The sequence below is a fragment of the Mobula birostris genome, chromosome 12, assembly GCF_030028105.1.
Source record: "Mobula birostris isolate sMobBir1 chromosome 12, sMobBir1.hap1, whole genome shotgun sequence".
NCBI classification, from domain to species: Eukaryota; Metazoa; Chordata; class Chondrichthyes; order Myliobatiformes; family Myliobatidae; genus Mobula; species Mobula birostris.
The window spans coordinates 101,165,976-101,181,825 of record NC_092381.1 but is presented as its reverse complement, the minus strand read 5'-3'; the positions used below and the strand labels follow the sequence as shown (position 1 = coordinate 101,181,825).

Sequence of the window (15,850 nt, the reverse complement as noted above, 5' to 3'; positions counted from 1 at the left end):
ATTGTTCTGTGCTACTGTCTTTCTGTCAAAATCATTCCAACTTTATCATGGTCAGAACTATATTTGAGCCTCCTCCATTTTAAGGTTATAAAATCTTAGCTTACTTATGCAGGCCAACAAGCAGAAAGGTGAGGGACTCTTGCAGAAGTTGAGGGAGGAAAGGAAGTTGACTGAAATGGTCTCACATGTCTCCACACAGCTCGACCAATCGAACTCTTGGTGCAGACACAAGCTCATCCAGCAGGCAAGTGGAGAAAGACTGTACCAGTGTGCCTGAGAGTGAAAAAGTTGACAATGCAAAGAACAGCAAGCAGGTGAATGAACAAACCAGCTTGTTAAACATGCAGCTGGATCTACAAACCACTCAAACATCCCCAGGAGAGAAGGAGCTGACCACCAGTTCCAGGGACATAGAGCAGGACAAGGCACGGGAGCAGACAGAGATTGATATAGACTGTGAAAACACGGAGACACCCATGGATTCCCTCGTCACACCAGGTAGGACCTCTATGGTGTCAGAAATGGGACTAGAGAGGGAATCATTGAAATGGTCTAAGAGAACTTCACAAAAGTGTTTAATATCAGGCTTACTTGGAGGCACAAAAAAATAGGCCAAGGTCAGCATAGTTTCCTTAAGGGGAAAACTTGACTGACAAATCTGTTGGAATTCTTTGAGGGAATAGGATAAACAAAGGAGAGTAAAGGTGCCACACATGACCCTGCTAAACAAGATAAAAGTCCATTGTATTACAGTACTTGCATGAATGGAAAATTGGCTGATTGGCAGGAAGCAACAGGTGGGAATAAAGGGGTGCTTTCTGGTTGGTTGCCAGTAACTAGTGGTGTTCCGTAGAGGTTGGTGTTGGGACTATTGGGACGTTGGTGTTGGGACTATTTCATTTCATATTATATGTCAATGATTTGGATGATGGAATTAGTTGCTTTGTGGCCAAGTTTGTGGACAATATGAAGATAGGTGGAGGGGCAAGTAGAGTTGAAGAAGCAGGGAGTTTGCAGAAGGATCTGGACAGATTAGGAAAATGGGCAAAGAGGTGGCAGATTGAATATAGTGTTGGAAAGTGAATGATCTTGCACTTTGGCAGAGGAATAAATGTTGGTGGTGAGGAAGACAGATGCAATGTTGGCATTCATTTCAAGAATACTAGAATATAAAAGCAAAGATGTAATGCTGAGACTTTTAAGGCATTGGTCAGACTGCACTTTGAGTATTGTGAGCAATTCTGGACCCAATATCTAAGAAAGGATGTCCATGCATTTGAGAGGGTCCACAGGAAGTTCACAAGAATAATCCCAGGAATGAAAGGGTTAACATATGAGAAGAATTTGATGGCTTGCTGGAGTTTAAAAAAATTAAAGGGGATCTCATTGGAATCTATCAAAAAATGAAAGGTCTAGTTAGAGTGGACATGGAGAGGATGTTTACTATTTGGGGGCATTTAGGATCAGAGGGCACAGCTACAAAACACAAGGATGTCCCTTTAAAACAGTGATAATGAGGAATTTCTTTGGTCAGAGCGTGGTGAATCTGTGCAATTCATTGCCACAGATGGCTCTGGAGGCCAAGTCATTGAGTATATTTAAAGCAGAGGTTGATATTAGATTAGACTATGAGGACACTCAGTCCTCGTTTATTGTCATTTAGAAATGCATGCATTAAAAAATGATACAATGTTCCTCCAGAATGATATGTTCTTGATTGGTCAGGATGTTAAAGGTCACGACAAGAAAACAGGAGAATGGGTTTGAGAAGGATAATATATCAGCCGTGAGGCCAAATGGCCTAATTCTGCTCCTATATCTGGTCTTATGGATTCAGTAGCATCTTGAATGCTGCAATAGAGACAGATCACTTTCTCTGAAAAGTGTGAAGTGATTTACTTTGGAAGGTTCAATGTGAAGGCAGAATATGTGGTAGTGGCAGGATTCTTAGCAGTTCAAAGTAATGTTATTATCAAAGTACTCATATGTCACCATCTATAACCCTGAGATCTGTTTTCTTGCGGGTATACTCAGTAAATCCAAGAAACTGAGAATCAATCAAAGATTGCACCCAACAGGACGGACAGACAACCAATGTGCAAAAAACGACAAATTATGCAAATGCAAAATAAATAATCATAATAAATAAACATAATAAATATCGAGAGCATGAGATGAAGAGTCCTTGAAAGTGAGAGCATAGGTTGTGGGAACGTTTCAATGCTAGGCGAGTGAAGTTATCCCCACTGGTTCAAGATCCTGATGGTTGAGGTGTAACAACTGTTCCTGAACCTGGTGGTGTAGGTCCTGAGGCTGTTGGCAGTGACAAGAAGAGAGCGAGGCCTGGGTGCTGGTGGTCCTTGATAATGGATATTGCTTTCATATAGATGTGCTCAGTGACGGGAAGTGCTTTACCTGTGACTGGACCATATCCACTACTTTTTTTCCATTCACGGGCATTAGTATTTCCCGTACAAAGCGTGATGCAACCAGTCAATATACTCTCCACCACACATCTATAGACGTTTGTCTAAGTTTTAAATGTCCTGCCGAATTTTCGCAAACAGCTAAGGAAATAGAGGTGCTGCCGTGCTTTCTTCATAATTGCACTTACATCTGGGCCCGGGACAGATCCTCCAATTGCACAAGAGGGTGTTGAGGCCAATGTCTTGAAGCCTAGTGATTAGTTTTTAGGGGGTGATAGTGTAGCAGTATGGAGGAACTGGGAGATCTTAGGATCCACGTTCATAGATTCCTCGAAGTTGGCGTGCAATTTGATAGGGTTGTTTAGAAGGCGTATGGTGTGTTGGGGTTCATTAGTCAGGGGATTGAGTTCAAGAGCCGTGAGATGATGATGCAGCTCGATAAAACCCTGCTTATACCACCTTGGTTATATCAAGGAAAGTCAAAGCTATTGTAAAAGCAAAAGAAAGGGCATATAACAAAGCAAAGATTAGTGGGAAGTTAGAGGATTGGGTAATTTTTAAAAACCTACAAAGAACAACTAAAAAAAAAACATCAGAAGGGAAAAGATGAAATATGAAAGCAAGTTAGCAAATAATCTCAAAGTGGATAGTAAAAGTTTTTTCAAGTATGTTAAAAATAAAAGAGAAATGAGAGTGGATATAGGACGGCTAGAAAATGAGATAGGAGAAATAATAACAGGGGCAAGGAGATGGCTGATGAACGAAATGAGTATTTTGCGTCGGTCTTCACTAGCAGTATGCCTGATATCATAGTGTGTAAAGGAAGATAAATGGGTACTGTTACTGTTGCAAAAGAGAAATGTCTAATACAAGGAATCATAATTTTAAGGTGATCGGAGCAATGTAGAAGGGGGATGTCAGAAGTATGTTTTTGTACAGAGAGGGTAAGTGTTTGGAAACCTCTGCCCTGGGTGGTGAGAGGCAAATGCATTAGGGTCATTTAAAAAACTCTTAGATAGGCACACGGATGATAGAAGAATGGAGGGCTATGTAGGAAGGGAGGATTAGATTGATCTTAGAGTAAGCTAAAAGCCTATACTAAGATTTATCTAACCCTTACTTCCTACATAGTACAACGTCATGGTCCCAAGAGCCTGTACTGTGCTGTATTGTTCTATGTTCTATCATTGGGCTGGTGGGTGTATACTTATGCAACAGCTAAATCCAAGAAAGTTTAACTCAGGTTCACAGACATCCACTTACAGAGGGTAATAGGTTGGCGCAAATCAACACCAGTGCAAAGCAAACAAATCTGTAGCTGGAAGTGATATGCCATGGTCTTTATTTCCAAAGAGTGACACAGTATGAAAACAGACCTCTCAGCCCAGGCCAACCAAGTTGTCTGCCTGAGGTAGTCCCAATTTCCTGTGTTTGGCCAATTCCCTCTAAATGTTTCCTATCTGTATACTTGTCTAAAAATCTTTTAAACACTGCAATTGTACCTGCCTCTGCAATTTCCACTGGCAGCTCATTCCATACAAACATGGCCTTCTGTTTGAAAAGGTTACCCCCTCAGGCCCTTTTTAAATCCTTCCTCTCTTCTCATACAATGTATGGTCTCTAGCCCGAGACTCCCCTACCCTTGGAATAAGACTGTCCATCCACTTTATCAATGTCATTCATGATTTTATATATAAGGTCACCCCTTAACCTTTCACACTCAATGGTAAAAAGTCCTTGCCCATCCAGTCTTTTTTTGTAACTCAAGGACTTCAGTCCCAGTAACATATCTGTGAGTAGTTTCTACATCCTCTTAAGCCTAACCTCATCCTTCCCATAGTAAGGAAAACAGAACTGCACACAATATTCCAGCTGTGGTCTCACCAATAACTTGCAAAAATGTGACAAAATGTTTCAGCCAATGTACTCAAAAGCAAAAACCCAAATGCTGCAGTTGTCAACTTGGTACGTACTTTTGCTGTGCTTTACAACTTGGCACTCTCTTCCTAATGATCCATTCCAGTATTCAAAATGTTAACAATTGATCATGGTCTTGACATCTCAGTGTAACACCCTGCAATTAAAAGGGTAGTAATTTGCAATGTCACAAGCTATAATTCACAGTGTAACACTTGTAATTAAACAATGTCATACACTGTTATTCACAATGCCACACTGTAAAACAGTGTCACATGCTGTAATTCAGTGTTTCATACTGTAGTTCACAGTATCACAGTCTGTAATTCACAATGCCACATACACATTAATTCACACTATCACACAGTGAAATTCGTACTATTACACTCCCTAATTCACAGTGGTACACTCTGTCATTCGCAATGTCACACTGTAATTCATAGTGACTCTCTCTGTCATTCACAATGACAATTGTTATTCCCTATGTCACTAACCTAACAGAAGTTTGACAAATTATGAGAGGTACATATATGGACTGTTGCCAATGGTAAACACAAGAGATTCTGCAGATGCTGGAAATCCAGAGTAGCACACACAAAATGCTGGAGAAACTCAGCATCTATGCAGAGGTTAAACAGTCAGTGTTTCAGGCCAAGACCCTTTATCATGACTGGAAAGGAAGGAGGAAGAATCCAGAATAAGAAAGTGTGGGGAGGGGAAAGAGTACAGGCTGGCAGGTGATAGGTGAAGCCAGGTGAGGGGAAAGGTAGGTGAGTAGAGGAGGGGGAATGAATTGAGAAACTGGGAGGTGATAGTTGGAAAAGGTGAAGGACTGAAGAAGATAGGAGAAGAGAGTGGACTATGGGAGAAAGAGGAGGAGGATAGGCACCAGAGGAAGATGATAGGTAGGTAAGGAGAAAGGATAAGAGGAGAGGCTGAACAAATAGAGGTGGGAAAGATTGCTACAAATTAGAAGTGTCGTTGTTCATGTTGTCAGGTCAGATCCTACCCAGACAGGTTACAGAATTGTGGTTGTAGTGAATTTAAGTTCCACTCTCCATCCTTATTCTGATATGTCTGTCCATGGCCTCCTTTACTACCACAATGAGGCCACTCCCAGGTTGGAGGAGCACTATATCAAATTCCATCTGTGAGCATCCAACCTGATGGCATGAACTTCAATTTCTGGTCATTTCTCCTCCTTCCTTCTCTTTTTCCGTTCCCCATTGTGACTCCCCTCTTACCTGTTCTTTTCTCCTCACCTGCTTATCACCTCCTCTGGTGCCCCTCTTCCTTCTCTTTCTCCCATGGTCCATGTTATGTTTTGTAACTCCAGAAACCAATCAAAAGAAAAAGCTCAGGAGCTGGGATTCACTTGATTCATAGACGCTGCCTGACCTGCTGAGTTCTTCCAGCATTTTATGTGTGTTGCTTTGAATTTCTAGCATCTTCAGAATTTCTTATGTTTATGATTCACTTGTCAACTTTGTTTTTCTTTAATGAGGTGCTTTAATATGACGTGGTGGTATAGTGACTTATGCCATTCACTTCTTACATGTAACCCATAATGAATTATGTAAACAAACAGAATGCGTAATCAAACAATATATTTACAATATTAGTCAAATATTACTGAATTATTGAATACACTGCACTCCTCCCTGCTTCGCTAGAAGCTCCAACTCAATATGGAATGTATCTCAACTCAAATATGTAATGTACAATATGCAACACATAATATATGATCTAAAATGTGATCAGATCTTCATGCAAGTCTTAAAACTAGATAAAGAGAACCTAAAACTAGATAAAAACATCATACTTGTTCATTTATTTATTGAGAAAAATGATCCAATATTACATGCATTTGTTGGAAAAAGTATGTGAACCTCTGGGGTAATGCCTATTTGGAGTCAGGTGTTCCAGTCAATGAGATGAGATTGGAAGTGTGGGTTGTAGAGGTACCCTGTCTATAAAAAAGATATACAAAGACAGGTTACTAACAGAGCCTGCCCTTTTCAAGAAAGATCTGTTTATATACACCATGTCTCAATTAAAGCAACTTTCAGAGGACCTTAAAAAAAGAATTGTAGTGATGCATGACACTGGAAAAGACTACAAAAGCACTCCTACGACCTGAGTGTTCATCAGTCCACAGGAAGAGAAATTGTCTACAACTGGAAGAAACTCAGTACTCTTGCTACTCCCCCTAGGAGTGAACATCCTGCAAATATCACAACGTGCAATGCTGAAGGAGGTGAAAAAGAACCCAACGGTAACAGCAAAAGCCCACCTGTATGTTCTACAATGCTCTGGGACAATGTTCTTTGGACAGATGAGACAAAAGTTGAACTTTTTGGCAGAAATGCACATTGATATGTTTGAAGGAAAAAAGGACACTGCACACCAACATGAAAACCTCATCCCAACTATGAAGCATGCTGGAAAGAGCATCATGGTTTGGGACTGCTTTGTTCTCTCAGGGCCTGGACAGCTTGCAATCGTTGAGGGAACCATGAATGCAAAATTGTATCAAGACACTTTATAGGAGAATGCCAGGGTAGCTGTCTTTCACCTGAAGCTTAATAGAAGTTGGATAATGCAACAAGACAATGATCTGAAAGACAAGAAGAAATCAACAACAGAATGTTTTAAAAAGAAGAAAATTTGTGTTTTGGAATGGCCGAGTCAAAGTCCTGACCTCAGTCCTATAAAAACGTCGAAGTACCTGAAGCAAACAGTTCACGTAAGGAAGACCAGCAACATCCCAGAGCTGAAGCAGTTTTGTACAGTGGAATGGCCTAAAATTCCTCCAAGCCGATGTACAGGACTGATCAACAGTTACTGGAAACATTTGGTTGAAGTTATTGTTGTACAATGGGGTCACACCAGTTACTGAAAGCAATGGTTCATATACTTTTTCCAACAAATACATGTAATATTGGATAATTTTTCAACATGTATGTACAATGTGGAATAATGTCTTTCCTGACAAGAGGGATCACTCTGCTTGGCAGGTGAAACTTGTGGCTGTATCTCAGATTCAGGGGCTTTCTCCGTGGTGGTTGTGGGAGTTGACTCTGGGACTGCAGGAAGTGATTCTAACAGCTCTGGACACTTCTCTTCTCTCACAACTGACTCTGCTCAACTGTTCGATGTGTCATCTTCAGATGACATCAGACACAATTTCCACTGTGTAGGAGTATGGTCCAGTTCTTTCCAAGTACCCACTTTTGATCACCTCTGTCCTTTGTTAGGACTGCTTGTCCAGCAGTGAAAGATTGAATCTCCTTGCTTGAGGAGCCCTCAATTTGCCTCAGCTCTTTGTCTTGCATACTCCTCTCAGATTGGGTTTGAGGAGATCCAAGCATGAGCACAAAGGATGACCTAGGAACAGCTTTGCTGGTGAGTTGTTGGTTGTGGAGTGTGCTTTATTGCAATATTCGAAGAGTAAATTAGCAAGCTTCTGCTTCCATTTAGTGTGTTCTGCTGACATTGTTCAGAACGTGTTCTTTAGATGCTGGACAAACCTATCTGCCAAGCCAGGGGTGGTATGGTGCAGATGTAATAGGTCTGATTCCATTTATTTTCAGGAATGACTGAAACTGTTCTGTAATAAACTGTGGTCTGTTGTCACTGACCAAGTGTTCTGGAACACCGGTCCTTGAGAAGAGGCTTCTGCACACAGTAACAGTGTGCGAGACTGTAGTGCAGGCTATTGGGAACACTTCTGGCCACTTTGTAGCTACATTCACTACTATCAAGGAACTTGTGCCCATGAATGGTCCAGCAAAATCCACATGAATCCTCTGCCAGGGCAACACAAGCCATTCCCAGGGATGTAAAGGTGCTGTTGTTGCATCATCTGGACAAGTTGGCATCCCGGACAGTGCGTAGCAATCACCTTCATCTGCTGATCTATCCGAGTCCACCAGACAAAGCTTCAACCAAATGCCTTCATTTTGACTACACCTAGATGACTGGCATGCATCTCCTCCAACACTTAAGCTCTCAGCATGGATGGTACTGCAACTCTCAATCCCCACATAAGGCAAGCCCTGTTAAGGGCAAGTTCATCCCAGCACTGATAAAAATGAGGGAACTGAAGTTTCTGCTGCATATTCCAGCCATTTTGAGTTGTCACGTAGACCGGAGCCAGTGTGCAGTCTTTTCTGGTTTCCTTTGAATTATCGCTGCGGCAATAAGACGACTTTCGATTTGCGTTAGAGAGAATATGTCAAGAGGAGTGTCCTCTGTTGCAAATTTTCAAGGTGGTTCCTTTTCCAAGAATAAACAGGACAATCCATCAGCATTTCTGTGATTAGTCATCCTCTTGATTCAGTCTTGTAATTGTTTCTTCCAAGAAACGGAGCCTATCTCTGCATTTATGCTGCTGCTCTTAGTGGAACACCCCTCTACGGATTGAAAATGGACACCAGTGGTTGATGCTCAGTAATGAGGGTAAACTCTCTCCTATACAAGTACTGTTGAAACAATTTGCACACCAAACCAGACTCAAGGCCTCTCTGTCAATCTGTGCATAATTTTTCTCTGCAGTAGTAAGGGAACTTGATGCAAAGGCTATGGGGCATTCACTTCCATCACATGACATTTACAGGTGGTTGCTGTAAATAACGATGGATCCGAGCTGTCTGGAAATTTACTAGCTCATCCTACTGAGGCCCATTTTAAAATCAAACATTATTTCAGCCAGATTGACAGATTCGACTATTTTGGAAGACCTTGAAGAGGAACTGGCTCATTTACAACCACAGCAGCAGCAGCAAATGAAGCAGTTGATCACGAAATTTTGGGACTTGTTCCCTGATGTTCCAAAAAGAACAACAGTAGCCTCACACGATGAGGCTACCATAAAGCGAGGCATCACAAGCAAGCTTCACTGGATGATGTGTACCAGAATGTGGGTTAGGTGTCTGACGTTACCATTTACTTCACTTTTTGGAAAGCCACTTTACGATGCTTTGTCCATTGCTATTTCTCCCAGATCTGTAGTAATCAGTTCAAGGAGTGGAGCAGAGTAGCCAGGTTTGGCAGGAACCAGTTATAGTAATTGACAAATTCTAAAAAGACTGCAACTGTAACATACTGTTAGGCCTTGGGGCATCCATTGCTGTTTGAATTTTCTCAGCGCACTTCTGTAATTCTTGTGCATCAGTGGTGTGACCATAGTAAGTGATGCTTAGTTTAAAAAATTCACACCTGTCATGTTGTACTCTAAGCCCATAATCTGCTAATCTTTTTTTAACACTTTATTGAGATTTTGAAGATGTTTCTGGATAGTCTGATCCATAGCTTTCTGCCAGAGTACAGGTGTGAATGCTACTCCAAAAATAAGCCAATTATTATGATAAAAGCCCTTTGTGAGTGTTTATCGTGAGAAACACTTTGCACTCTTCTTTCATCTACATCTGTAGGTAGGCCTTAGCTTAGTCCACTTTGCCAAAGTGTTTCCCTCCAGAAAGGTTTCCAAAGATATCCTCTATCCAGATCGGGCAGCATCCGTGGAAAGGTTCACTGATCATTTCCATGGATGCTGCCCGAGCCCGACCTGCTGAGTTCCTCCAGCATGTTGTGAGTGTTGCTTTGACCCCAGCATCTGGAGATTATTTTGTGTTTATCCTCTATCCAGGGCAGATGCTATTGATCTAATTTCAGTACTGGGTATTTGGTGACTTAAAATCACCACAAATCCTGATAGACCCATCCTTCTTGGCTACTCAGACCACTGGCATTGCCCATGGGCTCCACTCAACCTTGGAAAGAATTCCTTCAGTTTCCATGCAATCTAGCTCACTGACTACTTTATTGCAGATGGTTTAAGGATCTGGACAGGCTTTGTAAAGCTTGGGTGTGGCATTTCATTTAATAGTATTTTATCCTTGTGATGTCTGAGTTTTCAAATGTCATCCTTGAACCATGCTGTGGTACTATCGAGTACCTTTCTTAATTTATTTTCAGTTGACTGTGTTGCAGGGAATGTGGTATACAAATGGTGGATGGATCCCCAATCAAGTTGTGGTTGTCTCAGCCAATCACAAACCCACAAGCCCTCCTGTTTTTAGCACATGCAGACCTTGTTGATTGTTGTATTTCACGGTTACAAAGTCATTCCCACAGGAGATACAGTATCTTTTTCCAGTATAAGTTGTTAGTTGGATACCTGCAGGCTTCAGTTCAGTATCTTTGAACTGCTGTTCAAACTCATTTTGTAGAATGACTGGAATAGCTATTCATGTGTCCATTTCCATTTTAATTAATTTGCCATTCACTTCTGGTGTAAGCTATATTGCTTGTCTCTTATTACTTTTCTCAAAGCTACGCAGTCCTGTGTCACACTTATCATAATCAGTTTTTTTATCAACAGCATGTAGATTAGTGCTCTCTTTAAAACTCCAACTTGACTTATCTTTTTCCCTGCCCAACATGCTCTTTGTATGTATCCCACTTTGTTGCATTTCCTGTTCAAATTTCACCTTTAAACCTGCATTAGTCTAGTGTATATGAGACCCTGCCACAATGGTAACACAATGTATTTGAACAAGCAGGTTTCTGTTTAGACATTGCAATTCTGTTCACACTCACTTTCATTCCTGACTGTAACTCACTTGCATCTCTGTCTGCTGTTTCCATTGATACAGCAATTTCAAGTGCTCTTTTAAATGTGAGTTGTGCTTCAGTTAGGAGCCGTTTTTGATTGCTTTCTTTATACAGTTTTTGGAAATAGGTGAAGATCTGATCACATTTTAGGTCATATTTATGCACCACTATACATTGATTATGCACCACTATACACACTGCCAAACTAAACTAATCCCCTCATGATCCATATCCCTCCATTTTCTGCATATTCATGTTCTACTTGCATCCATTTAAACACTTTACCAAATCTTTTTCCATCGCTCCCTTGCAGCCTGTTTCAGGTGACTACCTTACGCTCACTGTGTAAGAAAACTTTCACCCCTCACCTTTAATGCATGTGATCTAGTACTTGGCATTTCTGCTCCAGGAAAAATACCTTTCTATGCCTCTCAAAATCCCATCAGGTTACCCCTTCAGCTTCTGACACTCCAGTGAAAATAACCCAAGTTTGCCCAACCTTTCCTTACAGCTCATGCTCTCTAATCCAGGCAGCATCCTGATAAACCTCTTCTGCACCCTCTCCAAGTCTCCGTATTGTTCGTATAATCGGCAAACCAGCATTACACACAATACTCCAAGTGCGGCCAAACCATATAGTTTTATTCAGCTGTAACATGACTTCCTGACTCATAGTCTATGCCTTGACCAATGATGGCAAGTATGCCTTACACCTTCTTTACTCGTCTACCTGCTTGTGCTGGCACTTTCAGGGAGATATACTTAGACACCATGATCCTTTTGTACAATAATGTTGTTAAGGGTTATGTCCTTATCCTTTTTATTTCATCTCCCAAAGCACAACACTTGCCCTGATATAACTCTGCCTATCATTTCTCCACTCGTACTGGGGTGCCATAGTAACGTAGCGGTTAGCTCAGGGCGCCGGAGTTCGGAGTTCAATTCTGGCATCCTCTGTAACCAGGTTTGTACACACTTCCCCATGCATGTGGATTTCCTCCAGGTGCTCCAGTTTCCTCCCACAGTCCAAAGACATACTGGTTAGTAGGTTAAATCACTGCTTGGTGAGCCAGGAGAGTCTGTTCTGTGCTGTATCTATCTCTAAATAAGAATAAAATATCAGTAACTGATCTATGCCTACTGTAAACTTTGATGGCCTTTTTTACATTCTACAGCTCTGTCAATTTTTGTGTCAAACTACTGTCCTCAATATAATTGCTTTGTTTTGGATATCACACTTGTCATTTTTTTGTTTATTCCTATTTTCAGTGTAACTTCATTTTTCAGGATATCCCAGTGTTTCTAATGTCTTATTATTGGCACTGTGTCACACTGTATTCTCCATTTAGCTCCATTGGTCTCAGTCACGTTGTTCTCAATGTTCATAGTGTTCTCAATGCCATTGCAAAAAAGGAGGACTTCATGGAGGAATTATCTACTGAGTCAGTGTGAATGGAAGTCAGAAACAGAAAGGGATAAATCACTCTTTTGGGAGTATTTTACAGGACACCCCCCCCCCCCCCGATTGCAATAGTCACTGAGGAACAAATTGGAAAGTAGATTTTGGAAAAGTGCAAAAACAACAGGGTTGTTGTCATGGGAAATTTCAATTTCCCCAATATTGATTGACACCTCCTTCGTGGAAAAGTTTTCCATGTGTCAGAATTTGTCAGGTGTCCAAGGATTCCTGAGGAAATGTAGACAGGCTGACTAGAGGAGAGGCCATACTAGATCTGGTACTAGGTAATGAACCAGGTCAGGTGTCAGATCTGTCAGTGGGTGAGCATTGCAGAGACAGTGACCACAACTTCCTGACCTTTACTATATCCTTAGAGAAGGATAGGAGCTGATGATATAGGAAAGCAATTGGGGGAAGGGGAATTATAATACTGTTAGACTGGAACTTGGGTGCATAAATTTGAAACAAATATCCTCAGGGAAATGCACAACAGAAGTGTAGAAGTTCTTTGGGGAGTGCGTACATGGGTTCCGGATAGGTTAATCCCGATCAGGGAAAAGATGGTAGGGTAAAGGAACAATGGCTGACAAGAGATATGGAACTTTTAGTCAAGAGGGAGAAAGAAGCTTACTTAGTTTAGGAAGCAAGGATCAGGCAGGCCTCTTGAGAGTTATGAAGTAGCCAGGAAGGACCTGAAGATTGGACTTAGCAGAGCTGGAGGGGGACATGACAAGACTTTGGCAAGTAGGATTAAGGAAAACCCCAAGGTGTCTACAGGTATGTAAAGAACAGGAGGATGACTAGGATGAGGATTGGATCAATCACAGAGAAGAGGAAACATGTACCTGGGGTTGGAGGAGGTAAGCAAGGTCCTTAATGAATCCTTTGCTTCACTATTCACCAGTGAGAGGGATCTTGATGTTTGGGAGGACAGTGTAAAACAGGCTGATATACTAGAATATGTTGATGTTAAGAAAGAGAATGTGTTGGAACTTTTGAAGAACTTTAGGAAAATGTCCCCCGGGTCAGACAGAATGTATCCCAGGTTAGTACAGTAAGCAAGGGAGGAGATCGCTACGCCTTTGTGTCCTCACTGGCAACAGGAGTAGTGCAAGATGATTGAAGGGTGGAAAATGTAATTTCTTTGATCAAGAAAGGAAGAAAGGATAACTGTGAATTACAGACCAGTGAGCCTTGCTTCAGTGGTGGCAAATTATTGGAGAAGATTCTTAGAGACAGGACTTACATGCATTTGGAGAAGCATAATCTGATTTGGAAAAGTCAGCATGACCTTGTGAGGAGCAGCTGGTGCCTCACAAGCCTAACTGAATTCTTTGAGTTTGTGACAAAACACATAGATATAGGCAGAGCAGTGGATGTGTTGTGTATGGATTTTAGCAAGGCATTCAATAAGGTTCCCCATGGTAGGCTCATTCAGGAAGTCAGGAAGCAAGGGACCAGAGAAACCTGGCTGTATGGATTCAGACGACACACACAAAATGCTGGGGGAACTCAGCAGTCCAGACAGCAAGTATGGAAGAGTACAATCGACATTTAAGACCAAGACCCTTCATCAGGAACACTCATTTCTATTGATGCTGCCTGGCCTTTGGAGTTTCTCCAGCATTTTGTGTGCGTTGCTTGGATTTCCAGCATCTGCAGATTTTCTCTTGTTTGTGTGTGGATTCAGAACCAGCTTACCAATAGAAGGCAGAAGATGGTTGTAGATGGAACATTTTAGACCAGAAGGTCAGTGACTGCAGGTATCTCTTGTGGCACCCCTACTCTTTGGAATTTTTATAGATAACTTGGAAGAGGAAGTGGAAGGGTGGGTTAGTAAGTTTGCAGATGACATGAAGATCGGTGGTGCTGTGGGTATTGTAGATTGTCAAGGGTTACAATAGGATATTGATAGATGCAGAGCTGAGAAGTGGCAGATGGCGTTCAATCTGGAAGAGCGTGAAGTGATTCTCTTTGGAAGGTTGAGTTTGAAGGCAGAATACAGGGTTAATGGCAGGACCTTACCAGTGTGGAAGAACAGGAGGATCTTGGGATGCCTGTCCATAGATCCCTCAAAGTTTCCTCGCAAGCAGGTAGAGTTGTTAAGAAGGCATATGGTGTGTAAGCCTGCATTAATTGGCAGATTGGGTTCAAGAGCTGTGAGGTCATGTTGCAGCTCCATAAAACCCTAGTCAGTTCCCATTTGGAATACAGTGTTCCGTTCTGGCAGCCTCCTTTTGGGAAGGTTGTAGAAGCTTTAGAGAGAGAGTCCGGAGGAGATTTGCCTGAATTGGAGAGTACCTCTTATGAGGATAGGTTGATTGAGCTAGGGCTTTTCTCCTTGGGCCAAATTAGGATGAAAGGTGACTTGATAGAAGTTTAGAATATGATGAAGCACGGATCAAGTGTATAGCTAGAAGCTTTTACCCAGGGCAAAAATAGTTAATATGAGGGAGCATAATTTTAAGGTAATTGGAGGAAAGCATAGGAGGGATGTCAGAGGTACGTTTTTGTACACAGAGGGTAGTGGGTCTTTGAACATGTTGCCAGTGATGCTGGTAGAGGCCAATACATTAGGAAAATTTAAGAGACTCTTAGGCACATGGATGACAGAAGATGGAGTGTCATATGAGAGGGCAGGGTTCAATTGATCTTAGAGTAGGTTAAAAGGTTGGCACAATATGTGGGCCGAAAGTCCTGTACTGTGCTGTAATGTTCTGTGTTCTAATGTTACCAGTGAGGCTTGGTCAATCTGTTGTTCTCAATGTAATTCTCGTGATGTCACTGAGATGCTATTGTTCTTAATGTCACGTTGCCGTTCTCAATGTAATTTCATTATTCTCAATGTTACACTGCTGTCCTCATCATCTCCCTGCTATCAACATTATGCTGTTGTTCTCATTGTCATATTGTAATAATCAATGTCATGCTGTTGTTCCTCACCTGTATCATACTATTGTTCTGTGTCTCACTGTTCTCAATGAGATGCTGTTCTCAGTGTCACACTTTTGTTCAAAATAGACACCATTCTCAATATCTCACTGTCCTTGATGCCGCATCATATTTTTCAGTGTCTTGTTTATTTCTGCAAAATTACACTTTGTGTATTTCCATGAGACACTCTGATGTACTGATTGTGATCCTCTATCAGAATATTGAACAGTAGCTCTCCCCATCATTACACTGAGTATTGCAGTCCTTATCTCTCATTGTCAACCCATTTTCCCTAGACCTCTCTGTGAGTAATTCACTCTGGTGCCTCCAATGCGAGATCCGTGGTTCACAACATCAACCATTGTTTTGTCCATATCGTGTTGTGTAGCCATCAGTATTGCCCTCTAGTTATATCATGGCCACTTTGTAACAACCTGATATTCTCAATCACAAAACTGTCTCACTGTCACACCCCGCCCCCATCTACACTGAATCG

At 41.6% G+C, this 15,850-nt stretch overlaps 1 protein-coding gene across 1 annotated transcript in view; it reads left to right on the top strand.

The window, feature by feature from the left end:
- The window catches only part of LOC140206151 (probable voltage-dependent R-type calcium channel subunit alpha-1E), a 632,362-nt gene that overhangs the window by 443,898 nt on the left and 172,614 nt on the right, over positions 1-15,850 (top strand). Inside the window, exon 21 of the mRNA XM_072274389.1 lies at positions 200-498. Within this exon, the coding sequence (XP_072130490.1) occupies positions 200-498 (299 nt within the window). The remainder of the gene's footprint in view (positions 1-199; positions 499-15,850) is intronic.